We start from the raw sequence: 16628 nt of genomic DNA, 5'->3' as shown, positions 1-16628 counted from the left end.
TATGCCTCTGCAGATTCCATAAGCTATTCTCTCCTCACTGGACTGGTGGAAAGACCCCAACAAGGTGTGCAATGGTGTACCTTTTTCACCATCCCTCCCAATCGGAACTTTATTAACCATTCCATCACAACTGGCTTGAGGAACACATGTAGACCACCATCGAGCACAGGGCAAATGGACTGGTGAGGAGACTCACTTACATATAAATGTGTTGGAGCTCAGAGCCATGGACAAGGCTTGTGTCGAATTCTTACTTGTGCTTCAGGGACTAGCTGTCAGTTCTTGATGGACAACACAATTGCCACGTTCTATATAAATAAGCAGTAAAGGGCACGATCATCCCTGCTGTGTCAAGAGGGAGTTTGGTTATAGAACTGATGCATTCAGCATCAGTTGTCTCCACAATTCTGCAGAACATTTTAGAAGACAGTTTAAGCAGACACTTTGCAACGGATCATGAGTGGACAATCAAGAACTCGGTAATTTGGACACTCTTCAAGGATTGGGGTCATTTGTCAATTGATCTGTTTGTGACAGATGGGAACAAGAAGTGTCCGACTTTTTGTTACAGGTCAGAGTCCAGAGTTCCTTTCAGACATATTTCTCATTTGATGGTCTCCTGCACTGATGTATCCCTAACCCCTAAATCCATTGTTTCCCAGGATACTCAGGAAGATCAGACAAGATGCTTCCAAAATCATCCTGATAGCTTGTGCCTGGCCAAGGCAGTTTTGATACCTGGAACTGATGCTATTGCAAATATGTCCTCTAAGAACATAACCTATAATTTCAGTCTTGCTATCCCAAAATAATAGGATAATTTGTCTTTCAACCCATCCTCCCTACATCTTATGGCTTGGCTTCTGGATAGATGTCAAAAGTAGAGAGATCATGTTCCCCATTCTTGAGGTATGGCCTGCATTCCTTGATCCTATATTTATAACTTTGAATGTGGCTAAAGTAAAATGTATTTTGTTTGAATAGAGCCTGCTTACCAAACACTTATTTGTTCTGTTTGACTGCTCAGTCCTCATCATTATTTACCAATCTACTAATCTTTGTGTCATCAACAAATTTTATCAGCAACGATTTTTACATTTACTTCAGTATCACTGATAACAGTATTGAATGCTTTTAGGCCTCAACTGATCCCTGCGGAACAGTGGTGCCAGTCAGAGCAATGTGACAAATAGCGGGCTGTGTATATGATCGCCCAACCACTTCTAAGCAGTGGTCCTGTACTAAATCAGTCTGGCTGCTGCTGAAACAATCTGGAATGTCACTCTGACTGTGTGGTCACAACACCACTGAAATTTGATCCACCTGCCCCTTCAGACAGATGGAGGGGTGGCTGGGCCAACTTTCAGTGAGTGGTGTTGCAACCTGGTGCACAGCATTGCAGTGCAACTCAAATTTGGCCTGACTTCCTCTTCATCCAGACAGAGGGGCAGCCAGGCCAAATGGTCTTGCAGCCTGGCACACAGAGAATCTGTTCTTGTACAGCAGAGCACAGGGGAACATGCTAAGGACTCAACTTCTGGTGGCACTAGTTCATGCACTGGTTGGATAAGAGAGAGGAGAGACTCCCTGCCCAAGGGAGACCCGGGTTCCCTGTAGGGGGTGGGGGATGAGCAGGGACTGGAATTCTCCCCCTCCCCCACCCAGCAAGTATCTGAATTGGCGTCACTGCTGCAGAATTGCATACAGGATTGTATGGAACTTGCCTAGGAGACATGACTAATGTCAACCTTGGGAAGCCTTACGAGCGTCAAAGGACTCTTTTAGACAATGCCCTAAGAGAAGAATGAACTGTTAGTTGAGTAGGTTTCCTAGGAAATCCTTCCCTCCTAGAAAGACCCTCATTTGACGATGATTCCCCAGTGGCAACTGCTCTTTGAAATCTGCCAGTTAGCCAGTTCTTAATCCATTTAATGGACCAACTTTGGAGGAAGGAAGAGAACTATAGTTATGGAATCCCTGTGCCTACAGTAGGAGGAAATAAAGAGTCTGTCAGTTTTAAGATATCTTTGAATTATTTTCTTCTTAAAAACAAAACAGAATAAATGAAAATATCCTTATTGTCCATCTTATTACAGTCTGTGATATTGAAAATGAGCAGAACAGTTCTTATTAAATAAGCATCATCATGAACTACAGACCCCTCTCTCCAAACTGAATTCAAACAGTTTAAGATTCAGGATCAGTTTGTATAAACTTAAGAACCTTCCTACAATTAACTGTAACCAAAAGGTTTGTTCCTGCTCCTGCTCCCACTGAAGTCCTGAAGAATTTTGCTGTTATTCAAAATGGGAAGAGGACAGGGCTTTTTTTCTGTCTTTCTTTGTCCCCTTGCTCAGAGGTGACTGCCAGTCTCTTGGACTAAAGGTACCATACCATTCAGTTCTTGTTCACTCTGTCAGCTAATGTAATCTTTACACATTCATTAATAGTAGCAATAAATATGCTGCGGACTTCAAATAAAATATTTTCACATTTTAATGTTTGAAAGAAAACTAAGAAAAATAAGTTCATTGTAAAATGTTACATTGGCAGGATGAATTAAACACGTGATAAAAGAGGAAAGTTCCAGATTAAGTTTAAAATTCTTATTTTATTAAGCATAACATAAATCACTTGTATGATCCTCTTTTAAGATAGTATATAATTTGATCCTTACTTTAAAAATATCATTTAACAAACTGGAGAGCACTCCAGGCTATCTCAAGGATAAGTACCTGTATACCTTGATGATAAGGTGATGATATGACAATTTAAATACCTTCTTGAGACCTCCCTCTCTCAAAATAGAACTTTTAACTGTTAGTAAGCCAAGAATATACATCCTGTTTTAGCCAACAAAACTACAATAATCTTTTTTTTCTGTGTTTACTAAGTATCAGAGTGGCTTTTCCTAACACTTATGTCTCTAAAGAAATTAATGAAAATCCACATTACTAACTAAACTGCTGTGGGAGCCCTGCAGGAATCCCATCAACAAAGAAGCAAGCACTTAGAACTAGAAAGAGCCGGCTGGTTAATCAGAAGAGAAGTCAGCTTGTTGGAGAAGCTGTCATCCTTGAATCTTCAATTGATGGGTCATTTCATCCCCAGCAGGGGCTCCTTGCATGAAGTGTAATTTTTACTCTCACTGTTCAATCAGTATGACAGCTTTGGCTCTAATGTGATGGAAGTTCTGACTCTAGTTTGAATTATTCCTCTGACAGTTCATAAAAAAAAAATTCAGAACCAAACAATCAACAATAAAACAAAATTAAAACATTCTTTTTAATTTAAAACTCTGCCTGGCTGTTAGAATTTTACTGTTAATGTAGCCAGTGAAGTTATATACATAAGGATCAAATTCCACAGTTCCTTGTAGTTGCTACAATTTTTCTGAATAATAAGCGTCAATTAGTGAGTTTGTTATTCAAAGCTATCCAGACTGTTATAGTACAAAGCATCTATTATCAACTTGAACTGTAAATTCTCAAGTCTACATGCCCTCACTATAATTTACTGTATGCTCAAATGATAAATTATAGTTACATTCTGTAATTATATGGTCTAATTAAAAGAAATACTTTACAAATTATGTGTTCAACAAGGAGGCATTTTTTACAATTTCAAGAAAATGTTCTGTCCTTTCATTGTTTCCATAAACACTTTTCCATGTGAAAATGTCACTTTGGCAATTTTTTTCCAGTTGAAATTCCTGTGTTTTTTTCTAGCACATAAGAAATTCCCATTGGAGCAGGCATATCAGGAAATAGTAGTAACCATGAACATTTAGCAGCCATGAATGGACATAAGAATGGCCATAGTGGGTCTGACCAAAGATCTATCTTCTGATAGTGGCCAATGCCAGGTGCCCCAGAGGGAATGAACAGAACAGGTAATCATCAAGTGGTCCATCCCTGTCGCCCGTTTCAAGCTTTTGGCAAACAGAGGCTAGGGACACACTGTCTTGTATTATGTTTAGTATTTTTTATTTGTACTACAGTAATTCCTGGAGAGACAGTTCAGGATTGGGGTCCTCATTGTAATGGTTATTGAACATATACAGAATAAAAAATAATCCCTAGTCCAAAGTACTTACAATTTAAATAGAGACAAAATGTGACAGGTCGATGTAGAACACAATGAAAGGGAAAGACAAGGGTGATCATAATATATTTGCTAAGTGTAATTTACTCATACTAGGTAAGTGTGGTTTGGAAAATGTCAACTAGAGCTCTTAGGCATTACGATTACAAAAATAAATAATAATAATAATAATTAATAGAATATATGTGGTAGAGAGCTAAATATTAATGGGAATATAACTCCCTTGGATATTTGTGGTTGATGCAAGGAAAGGGAAGTGCCAGAGATGTTCAGAGCAGAGCAGCTTTTTGGGAGAAGACTGTGGACAACAATGCAAGTCACATTTCATACATACAGATAGTGCTTAGTGGCTTGCTGTGTCTCATTACAATTAAGGTGCCACCGTGGTAATTCAGGAAACCACAGAATTCTTCATCTGCAGGGCAACAGTGTTCCAAAGTTATTTAAAGAGAACACTCAGCCTGTCTTTAAGTACAACTCACATGTAGATGAGGAGAAATGTGGAATAACCCAAAGTTTGAAGATTCATGAAGGAAAGCAGACAAGGAAAAGCCACTAGTACTCTTAGCATGTCTTAAACCAGTTGTATGTAAGGGGTGGAGAAACCTAGGTATGGAAATGTGAGCTAACTTAGCCCACAGATGTCTCGTAGGAGCTCTTATATGGCAATTTCTTGCAATATCCTGGACAATCCTTATTGAATTAAGTTAAACCTTAAATTTAAGGAGCTCTTTGTGTTAAAAATTCAAATGCTTGTTTGTTATTGTGGTATTGTATGTAACTTGTTTAGGAGACATGGCTAATGTCAACCTTGAGAAGCGTTACGAGCTTCAAAGGACTCTTTTAGACAATGGCCTAAGAGAAGAATGAACTGTTAGTTGAGTAGGTTTCCTAGGAAATCCTTGGGAAGAAGGGAATGCAAATTACCCACCTACAGATCCATCCTTTTGAAGCTGCACCTTGAAGAGAAATCAGTTGTCTAGCTGATTACCAATTCACAGTCTCTTCAAAGACCCAGACTGGATAAATGAGTCACACTCAAGTTCACGAGGATGCATATTTTGAGTTAACAGTTATGAATTTGTGACCACAGAAAAAAATCCTAGGTTTGAAGGACTGCTTACCAGCCAGAGCCCTTGTTAGAGTCAGGGGGTGATCTCCGATAAATTTATTAGCATGAGTGTAGGTTCTTTTATTGTTTGTTTTATTGTTTTTAATGTTTCCTCTGTAATGCTATCAATTTAAGAATAAATGTGCTTGCTTAGAAAGAGCTATTTGGTAAGTTCCTATTGGTATGTCTACACTATGAAATTAGGTCTATTTTATAGAAGTTGATTTTTAGAATTCGATTGTACACAGTCCATTGCGTATGTCCACACTAAGCGCATTAAGTCGGTGGAGTGCGTCCTCACTACCATGGCTAGCATCGACTTACAGAGCGGTGCACTGTAGGTAACTATCCCACAGTTCCCAAAGTCTCCGCCACCCATTGAAATTCTGGGTTAAGCTCCCAATGCCTGATGGGGCAAGAACATTGTTCCGGGTGGTTTTGGGTACATGTCATCAGTCACCCCTCCCTCCGTGAAAGCAATGGCAGACAATCATTTCGTGCCTTTTTTCCTGGCATACCACAGCAAGCATGAAGCCTGCTCAGCTCACCGTCACCACTGCTGTTGTGGGCAAGTCTACTGTGGGGGCTGCTGTGATCCAAGTAGCCAATGCAATCATTGACATTCTGTTATCAAGGGTAGTGACTCTGGGAAATGTGCAGGCCTTTTTAGATTTTAGGTGCATCATATTCCTGTCCTTTGTCACTGGTGAAGAAGTCTTGCAGCCGTACATTCCAGTCCGGTTGGCGCTCTAACACCCCATAGCACTTCTGTGATTGACACATGTAACAGCTCCAGGGCTCTTGCTCTTTTGCCTTGGCCAAGGTACCTTGCCCTACCAGGACCTCCAAGCATTTGACACAGAAGCACCTGCAGCAGCTGGCATTGCTACACAGCAGCAGCTCCTGGGTGCCTTCGCAGCAGACAGTGCAGTAGGACTGCTAGCCAGCCTCGTCCATGGTGTACGGTTCCACCGCTTCCGCTGCAACTCTGCTCTCCTGCGAGCTGGAGGCTTCTGCCTCAGGCTGCTCTCCCAGCTGACAGCACCGCGTGGTCTCACCTACTCCAGCCTACCCATTGTTCCCATGGCTCATGAAGCCTGGACAGTAGTATGGAGCAGTTCAACTATAGCCTTAGCAAGTGCAGAATAGTGGTAGAATGTGCCTTTGGACGTTGAAAAGCTCACTGGTGCTGTTGGTCAGACCTCAGTGCAACCAACATTCCCATTGTTATTGCTGCTTGCTGTGTGTTCCATAATATCTGTGAGAGTAAGGGGGAGACGTTTATGGCAGGGTGGGAGGTTGAGGCAAAATTGCCTGGCATCCAATTTTGAGCAGCCAGACACCAGGACGATTAGAAGAGCATAGGTAGGCGCGCTGCACATCATTGAGGCTTTGAAAACCAGTTTCATGCCTGGCCAGGTTACAGCTTGAGAGTTGTGTGTGTTTCTCCTTGATGCAAGTCCGCCCCCTTTGTTGATTTTAATTCCGTGTAAGCCAACCACCCTCCCCCCTTCGAAATAAACTAACTATTGTTTTGAAACCATGCATTCTTTATTAATTAAAAAAAAAAGCAATAACGGACAAGGTAGCCCAGGTGGGATGGAGGAGGAGGGAAGCACAAGGCCACATTGCTTATTGTGGCCACACTAAAAATCAAACTGTTTGAATGACAGCCTTCTGTTGCTTGGACCTCCTCTGGAGTGGAGTGGCTGGGTGCCCGGACCTTCCCCCCCCCGCCGCGTTCTTGGGCATCTGGGTGAGGAGGGTATGGAACATGGGGAGGAGGGCAGGCGGTTATACAGTGGATGCTGCAGGGGTCTGTGCTCTTGTTGACTTTCCTGCAGCTCCAACAGATGCTTCATCATGTCCGTTTGCTCCCCCATTAGCCTCAGCATCATGTCCTGCCTCCGCTCTTCGCGCTCACTTAATTCTTTCCTGGCCTCTGCCATGGAATGCCTCCATGCATTAAGCTGTGCCCTATCAGTGCAGGAGGACTGCATGAGCTTGGAAAACGTGTCACCATGATTGCGGGTTTTTTGCCTTCTCATCTGTGATAACCTCAGGGATGGAGATGATAGGGGGAGCGTAGAAACATTCTACACTCTACGATTCTGGGGGGACTGCATGGTCACCTATGCTGCTGAGTTTATCACACTGACCAAAAACGGGAAATAAAATTCAAAAGTCCCTGGGGCTTTTCCTGTGTACCAGGCTAGTGCATCGGAGTTCAAAGTGCTGTCCAGAGCTGTCACAATGGAGCACTCTGGGATAGCTCCCAGAGGCCAATACCGTCGATTTGTGTCCACAGTACCCCAAATTTGACCCAGCAAGGTCGATTTTAGCGCTACTCCCCTCGTCGGGGAGGAGTACAGAAGTCGATTTTAAGAGCCCTTTAGGTCGACGGAAGGAGGTTGGTTTTGTGGACTCAGTCATTTTTAAATTGACCTAATGCAGCTAAATTTGACCTAACCCCGTAGTGTAGACCAAGCCTATGTCAGTTGCAGTGTACATTGTCTCTGAGGAGAAAGGTAAAGCAGGCTAGCTTAGTCAGTCAGACTTTGCTGGGAATTCACAGTGTCGGCAGGGATCAGTGCAGCCTTGAAATACTGCAGTCAAGAGGTAGAGAGATACATGTCTCTGCCCAAGAAAGGTGGCATCTGGGGAGCCAGAAGTCTGAGTGGGTGCCTTTGCTGGACCATAGAGGGGGAGTAGAGGTGCAGTTGTCCTGAACTATGACAGGAGCACCTCATATGGCTCACACCATCCCCTCCAGCTAACTCTGGAAGTATAGTTGGCATGTTGCAGGGCCTTTGAGAATATGATCCTCAGATCCCAAGAAGGGCTTGGAGAACTCCTCCCAACAGACATGATTACTGTACCTGTGTGTAATATCTTGTATTTGATCATAGCTTATATGTTTCTGCTTGGAAAACATTTTTCTCACCAAAGTAATAAATCAAACTTTCATTGTTGTAAGCTCATTAAGTACTGTACATAGTGTTGAATTCTCTAGGTACTATATTTGAGAATGGTATATCACAAGATTTAAATACAAGTCATCTTAGTACAATGAAAATTTTGAAATCCAAGAAAACATTTTTGTTTGTAGTGTTGTTGTAGCAGTGTTGGTCCCAGGATATTAAAGAGACAAGGTGGGTGAGGTAATATCTTTTAATGGACCCACTTTTGTTGGTGAGAGAGACACACTTTGAGGTACACAAAGCTCTTCTCCAGGTCAGCTCTGTGCAGCTCGAAACTTGTCTCTTTCACTAACAGAAGATGGACCAATAAAAGACGTTAACTCACCCACCTTGTCTCAGTGAACATTTTTGTCACTTTTAGGGAAATACTCAATTTTCTAGTGCAGCAATAACCACAGTAAACTACCATCACTGGGGAATTCAATGAGAAATAAATTAAAACTTCAAAGTTGTTGCCTGATCTATAGATTATGTATTAATTATATTGATTTTTTAAGAATCAAGCTAGCCCTTTGGACTACAAATTTACACCGTGTGCCTCCCTAATGTTTTATTTGCTTTCTAAATTTTATTTATGTGATACATTTGCATTTTTCTCATGAGTGTTCTTTCTCTGCAATTAAAACTTCATCCTTCAAATTAATACAGCATATGCCTTCAGTGGTACAACTAACTAATCTTTGTTTTTAATATTATAGATCTGAATGATCACTCAGCTTTCCAACTCACCATGTAACTCAGCCATTGAATCTGCTGGTGGGGGGAAACACGAGCTTGGGAGCATATATAAAAATTATGACCTATTCCTTTGCACTTTTTAGATATACATGGTGAATAAACATTGTTGATCTATAAATCAGGATCACTGTATTCTCAGATTTAGTGCCCATTTTCTAGGTAATGGTTACATGAAGCTTATTTGTAATATAAAAAGAAGAAATATTGTGATGCTGTGGGCCAAATTCTGCACTCACTAACTTCAATGGGTGTTATGCCTGAGTAAGAAGTGCCAGATTTAGCCTTATATAAACTGTATTTTAAAGGTGACAAAGGAAAGGAAAATATAGTGGCTGATCAATACATAATATTGTTATTTATCAAATGAAAGGATGAAAATATATTTTCAGTGTGTGGATAACTTTTTTTAAGTAAGTACCCTATTTCAGTGATTAACAAATAGGAAATTTTAAGAGGCAACATATATTAAACATTACTCTTGTTGATTATTCACTTACACTTCTTATTGAGATTTACAGTTAAAATATTCCTGTTGAGAGAAAAGTACCATTTATCTAATCCAGTTCCTCAAGAAAAAATACTTAGGTGGTTTCAGGAGTCTTCAACTAGCTAATTTAATAAGAGGGTAATTTATATTCCACAGTCAGTAACTTGTGATACTGTTATTACTAAAATTCAAGTAAAAGATCACACAGTCTGCCTTATCTACTGCATACCATGAAATATCTACATATATTTTATTAAATAAAGTTAAATGAATAGTGACCTCTGAGATCTGCAGTTATTTTAGATCAATATACTATAACACATTATTTTCTTAATCATAAAGGTGAGTATTCCATCTGTCTCCAATGGATAAAGATGAAGATTTAACTCTGAGACAATTTTGGTTTTCACATTACTTTTGCAGAGCTTTCAGAAATCCACATTTTAAATTAAGTATAGTATTTCTTAAATTTACTAATTTTAACCAGCCCATGGCTTATTTACCATTCATCAGTCAACATGTGCTGCTGATCTCTGCTAAAAGATTGTTCATATAATGAACTTCGATTTAAAAGAGCCTTTTAGTGGCTTTTGAGATATTGAGCATGTGCCACATAGAGTTTTAGGACCAAATTTTCAAAAACTGCTTTCAATCAGGGGCACAAATGATAGAGGGTAAACATCTAATTGCACCCTCTACTTAGATAGTCAGACATTTGGGATGAAATCCTGGCCCCATTGAAATCAATGGCAAACTCCCATTGATTTAAATGAAGGATTTCGACCCTAAATTCTAAAATGTGTACCTGTTATTGATTCTGGCAGAAAATGTAGAGGCTTGATTGAACTAGATGGTTCATGTCTCATAATAATATCAGAGACTGTTCGTTTGTTAGACATCAGCTCACAAATATCAGTCTGGATGTATTGTTTGTTTGGATATCTTAGTTAGCTAATTATGACTGGAATTCAAACTAGCAAATATAATCACCAAAGCAGATTTTTAAAAAATTCTTCAGTAGATGATCTTTTAAAAATAAGCTACACCCTCTGAGAGGATGTAGCAGTGGACATTCTCCTCTTGCCCACTAGGGAAGTGAGAGGAGCATTTAGACTGTAAGATCATTCGGGTAAAATACCAGTCACTCTTATTTGTCTGAACAGCATCAGGCATATCTATGCTGAAGTGTAATAATAAAAGGCAAGCACTGATCAGCAAGTATAGTCTTCTGTATCTTGTTTACAAGGGTCAGACAGATGGGAAGAACTGGTGGTACTGGGCAATCCAGCTCTCCTTACATTCCCAAACCCTGCCTACCCTCAGTGTTGTTCAGAAGTGAAATCATTAACAGTGCATCAGCCCCATCACTTCTGTGTGAACTACAGCATATATTATAGCAAGGGATCCAGTTTTGATTTCAAGACTTCAAGTGATGTAGAATCCACCATGTCCTTAGGTAGATTATTCCAATAGTTAATTATTCTTATTGTTAACAAATTATGACTTATTGCTAGTCTATCAGAAATCTCTTCCCCATGTAGGTACTTGTAGACCATGATCAAGTCAGCTTTTAACCTTCTTATGAACTGTGTTTTTTAAGTCTCTTGCTATAAGGCATGTTTTCCAGATCTCGTCATTCTTGTAGCTTTTTTCTGAATGCTTTCCAATTTTTCAACATCTTTTTTGAAGTGTGTACACCAGAATTGGACATGGTGTTCTGGTGATGATCTTATTAATGATAGAGATAATACTACTTCCCTAATTCTCCTTAATATTCCCCTGCTTACATACCCCAAGGATCACATTCACCCTCTTAGGTACAGCATTGCACTGGGAACTCATGGGAATTACTACACTGCTGCACAGTTCAGATTAAGGAGGTGTGAATAGCAGTGCAGACCAAAGTCAAGCACTGTAACTTTCCTGTGTGGATGCTGTGGGCATGACCTCAAAGGTTTGCGCTAAAAGACTACAGTAGTCCAATCTTGGGACCTTTAAGTTCATGCCTGCAGCATCCACACAAGGGAGTTACAGTGCAGAACTTTGGTGAGCACTGCTATTCAGACCGCCTTAGTCTGAACTGCAGGGCAGTGTAGACTACTCCAAGTCATTTGGTTATCTACCATGATCGTTAAGTCCTTTTCCGCATCACTGTTTCCCAGGATACGGTCCCCTATTTTATAAATGTGACATACATTCGTTGTTCCTAGTGGTTAACTTTGCATTTAGCTGTATTAAGAGGCATTTTGTTTGAATGGGCTCAGTTTACCAAGTGATCCAGATTAGTGTGTATAATTTGTCTGCATCATTATTTATCACTCTACCAATTTTTGGTGTCATCTTCAAGTTTTACAAGCAATGATTTTATATTTACTTCCAGACCTTTGATAAAGAAATTGAATAGCAATTAATCCATTTAATATGGACTATATGGACTTTGTGTGGTGCTAATTTTTTTAATCAGAGTTTCATGCAGAACTATTCCAAATGACTTACAGATGTCTTGGTATATTACATTAACACATTAACTTTTATCAATTAAACTTGCAATTGCATCAAAATATATAAAGTTTGTTTGACAAGACCTATTTTCCTTAAAGCTATCCTGTTTGACATTAATTATGCTACCACCCTTTAATACTTTACCTGTTAACACCTTTGAGATAAATAAGAGCAGTTTGTACACTTCAGAACCGTTGCGTCAAGCACAAACGAAAACACAGTTGTCTAAATTTATATCTAGAGGGTTTTCCTTGTAACTATAAAGACTAGAAACTTTATAAATGTACATTTTTCAAATTGAAGATTAAATAATGCAAAACTGCTGGGGCCACAATATGATTACCATTAGAGTTTATCAATAAGTACCAGTTCGGCATAGCTTAACATTAGCTGAGAGAGTGGCAAAAAAGACCTTTTGTTGAAACCTCTTTGGTCTCACATTAGTCCTGCATTAGGGTATTTCATAGGATCAAGTGTGGGCCTTTTGTTAGCATTATCTTTGTCCAGTAAAGAGCTAGGTATCAGGCTAAAGATGTCACAGTGATCATTACAAAAGGTAAATTGCATACGAGTTTGCAGTGCAATAAAGGCTATGTGGGTTTGGCCAGCATGTCCTGTCACAGAGCTTTGAGGTAATAGCTCCTCTGAAGCACTGTGATCCAGTGGATAGAACATTGGACTGGAAGTGAGGAGCTTGGGTTCTATTTCCAGATCTTTCACTAACTTTGAGCAAATTACTCTCTTTATGACTTTATTTTGCCTTCTGTTGATGTGGATTATGGTACTAAGTTTCTGGTCTACACTACAAAATTACTTTGGAGTATCTGCGTCCCTTAGGGGTTTGAATAATCCACAACCGTGAGCAATATAGTTATACCAGCCTAAGCACCGGTGTATACAGATCTATGTTGGCGAGAGAGCTTCTCCCGCTGACATAGCTACCACCTCTCACGGACATGGAGTTATTAAGCCAACAGGAGACCTCTCTCCTATCAGCTTAAGAGTCTTCACCAAATGTGCTACAGTGGCCCAGCTGCACTGGTCAGCTGCGCCAATGTAAATTTCTAGTGTAGACCTGCCTTGCTCTCTTTTTTTAAAAGAGCTTTGAGAAAGGTAAGGTTTTTTGTTTTGGTTTGGTTTTATGCAGTTCTAGTGACACCACAGTAGGAATACTCCAGAAGGATATTGGTGAATTATAATACAGACTATAAGATATCTATAATATCTTTTCTTTTATAGGGAAGTCGATCAGGATTCTGATGGTCATGTCAGCTTCAAAGAGTTTGAATCTGCAATGAACTACGGACAAAATGAAGTATCACAACTGCACTTTGCCTAAAGTGTATTCTCTGGTGAAAAGATAAGATATTTAAAAATCAATGAAACTTCAATTGTTTCAGCTAGCACTCTTACTATAAATGCGGCCCTGAAGAACTGCCTTTGACAAGCTCTACAGTTGTCAGTTAGGGGTGTGTGTGTGTGTGTGATACTGAAAATATTTGAAATCTAAATTGATCCACAATTTATCCTTTGTGAGAACTTCAGTTATGTACTTTTTCTGTTTGGCTCAATAGATGAAAAGAGAGGGACTGGTTTCCAGATACTTAGTATTTTATTTGTTGACTTTTTCAACAGTATTTCACTAACGAGCCAAAATGTCTCATACACCTTTAAAGAGAGGCTACCTGGAACTAAATGGATTTAACCTTTTATGGTGGATAAAAGCTATCTTTTTTTTTAAACCATCAGTATGTTTATTTTCCATGTAAACACCTTGTCCTTTTTCTTATAATATCACACATTGTTTTAATTGCAAGGTCATTTATTGGTTGTACAACTCTGTGATTTAATTCTAAAGCATTGCACTGTTAAAAAAAAATTAAGAATTGGATAATATGAAGTGTTTAATAATTAAAAAAATAAGAAACTTTCACACTTCTAAGGCTTTTCTCTGTTAAATTAATTCTTTTAGAGGCAGTTTAAAAGAACTCTCATAAATAAAGAGAAATCACTGAAGTTTAGGTCACACACCTTAACTTGGCCTGCCAAAAGGATATGTACCCAAATCTTGAATGAACTTCACTGAATATTTTCGGTAGTGTATCTTTTGGCCAGGGTATTTCCCAAGAGCTGTGAGGAAATTAAGATGAAATCTGTCATTGCCTGCACAGACACACTCACCCATTCATTGGCTGATTATGAAGATTTTGTACTCTTATAGGAAATTGCCTGTTCTCTTAGCTTCAGACATGCCCCTCTGAGCCACACTATGGCTATTTTCAGAACATGTTGTAAGTCCTCCTTGTTTGATTTATTTTATCTGTGACCATTTACCTTCCACTGTTTTCATATAGCCTTCCTAACCGACAGTAGAAAGTGTGATGCTGGGTCATTGGGTCTGTCCTTTGAGTGCTAATTTTTTACTTACAATGTATATTTGCATGAAAAATGCAAAAATTATTCCAAAATTTCAAGGCAACTTTTAAATCGCTGGTTTATCTATGGCAGTGGTTTTCAACCTTTCGTTTGCGGACTCTTAAAATATTTCAAATGGAGGTGCAGACCCCTTTGGAAATCTTGGACAGTCTGCAGTCTCCCAGAGATCTATGGACCACAGGTTGAAAACCACTGATATATGGCCTGGTCTACACTTAAAAGTGAAGTTGATATAACTATGGCACTCAGGGGTGCAAAAAATTGAGTGCCATAGCTATGCCAATTTAACCCAGGTGTAAATGCAGTTTGATCAATCGCAGAATGTGTCTGTTGTCCTAGCTACCACCGCTCGGGGAGGTGGAGTTCTTACGGCAACAGAAAAACCCCTTCTGTCACTGTAGACAGTGTCTATGCTACGGTGGCATAGCTACAACACCATAAAGGAGGGGTTCAGCGATCAGACGACTAGCAAAGTTACCAGAGACAGTAAAGGGGAAGGGATGCAGATCAGGATAAGTAAAGAACACGTCAGATCTGCTGACCAATTTGAATGAATTCAAATCAGTGGGGTCTGATGCTATTCACCTGAGGGTGCTGAGAGAATTAGCTGTAGAAATCTTGGAGCCCCTGGCAATAATAGTTACAAACTAATGGATGACAGGAGAGGTACTGGAAGACGGGAGAAGGGCTAATGTAGTGCCCAACTTTAAAAGAGGGAAAAGAGGAGCCAGGAAGCCATAGACCAGTCAGCCTGACTTTGATAGCTGGAAAGCCAGTAGAGCAATGTATAAAACATTCAATTTGTGAATATCTGGAGGATGAAGGGGTAATCACTAGCAGCCAGCATGGATTTACCAAGAACAAATCATGCCAAACCAGCTTCCTTCTACAAGATAACTGGTTTGGTGGACAGGGGGAATGCAGTGGACATATTATACCTGGACTTCAGCAAGGCTTTTAACATAGTCCTAATGACATTCTGATAAGTAAACTGGAGAAATGTAGGCTCAACAGAACTACCATTAAGTGGATACATAAGTGGTTAATCAACCGCAAACAAAGTGGAATGATGTTGTATTGGTGGGAGGTCTCAAGTGGGGTTCCACAGGGATTTGTTCTGGCTCCGGTGATGTTTAATATCTTTATTAATGACCTTGATCTAGGAATAGAGAGCATCCTGATCAAGTTTGCAGATGACACAAAGCTAGGGGCGGGGGGAGTTTGCCAATACTTTGGAGAATAGAGATAAAATTCAGAGGGATCTTGATAAATTGGAGAATTGGGCTATAGACAACAAAATGAAATTCAACAAAGACAAATGGAAGGAGCTACACTTGGGGAAGAAAAACCAAATCCACAAACACAGAATGGTGGGCAACTGGCTTGGCAGCAGCTTTGCTGAGAAAGCTCTGGAAGTTGTGGTAGATCACAACCTCAACATGAGTCAACAATGCAATGTTGTGGGGGAAAAAAAGCAAATGCAATTTTAGGTTGCATTAACAGAGGCATAGCATGCAAGTCACAGGAGGAGATAGTACCGCTTTCCTAAGTGCTGATCAGGCATTAGCTGGAGGACAGTGTCCAGTTTTGGGCACCAACGTATAAAAAGGATGTAGAGAAACCGGAAAGGATCCAGAGGTGAGCGATAAAGATAATCAGTGGGATGGAATGCAAGTCATATGAGCAAAGGCTGAAGGAACTGGGTACATTTAGTTTGGAAAAGAGGAGATTAAGGGAGGAGATGACTGCAGTCTTGAGGTACTTGAAAGGCTGCCATAAAGATGGAGAAAAGTTTCTCTCTTTTGTCCCAGAGGGCAGGACAAGAGGCAATGGGTTCAAACTTCAGCACAACACATTTAGATTAAATCTCAGAAAAAAACATCCTAACTGTAAGAACAGTAGGACAATGAAACAAACTACCTCGGGAGATTGTGGAAGCTTCTTCACTGGCGGTTTTCAAAAAGAGGCTAGATAGCCATCTGTCTTGGATGGTTTAGACCAGTGGTTTTCAAACTTTTGTATTGGTGATCCCTTTCACACAGCAAGCCTATGAGTGGGGGCCCCCCTTATATATTCAAAACACTTTAAAAAATATTTAACACTATTATAAATGCTCAAGGCAAAGCGGGGTTTGGGGGTGGAGGCCAACAGCTCGCAACCCCTCATGTAATAACCTTGCAACCCCTTGATGAGTCACAACTCCCAGTTTGAGAACCCCTGGTTTAGCCACAGCCAATCCTGCATCTTGGAAAGGGTTAGACTAGGTGAT

General features: G+C 40.0%; 1 protein-coding gene across 2 annotated transcripts in view; it reads left to right on the top strand.

Moving 5' to 3' along the window:
• EFCAB11 (EF-hand calcium binding domain 11) overlaps positions 1-13781 on the top strand; it is a 125723-nt gene extending 111942 nt beyond the window's left edge. For both annotated transcript variants that reach the window (XM_078853370.1, XM_073349405.2), the window contains one exon: positions 13163-13781. In XM_078853370.1, the coding sequence (XP_078709496.1) occupies positions 13163-13262 (100 nt within the window). In that variant the 3' untranslated portion in view covers positions 13263-13781. The remainder of the gene's footprint in view (positions 1-13162) is intronic.
• The last annotated feature ends 2847 nt before the right edge of the window (positions 13782-16628 follow it).

This window comes from Lepidochelys kempii, chromosome 6 (genome assembly GCF_965140285.1).
Source record: "Lepidochelys kempii isolate rLepKem1 chromosome 6, rLepKem1.hap1, whole genome shotgun sequence".
Taxonomy (NCBI): Eukaryota; Metazoa; Chordata; order Testudines; family Cheloniidae; genus Lepidochelys; species Lepidochelys kempii.
The sequence above is the reverse complement of the archived record's forward strand: the minus strand, read 5'-3'. Positions and strand labels throughout refer to the sequence as shown.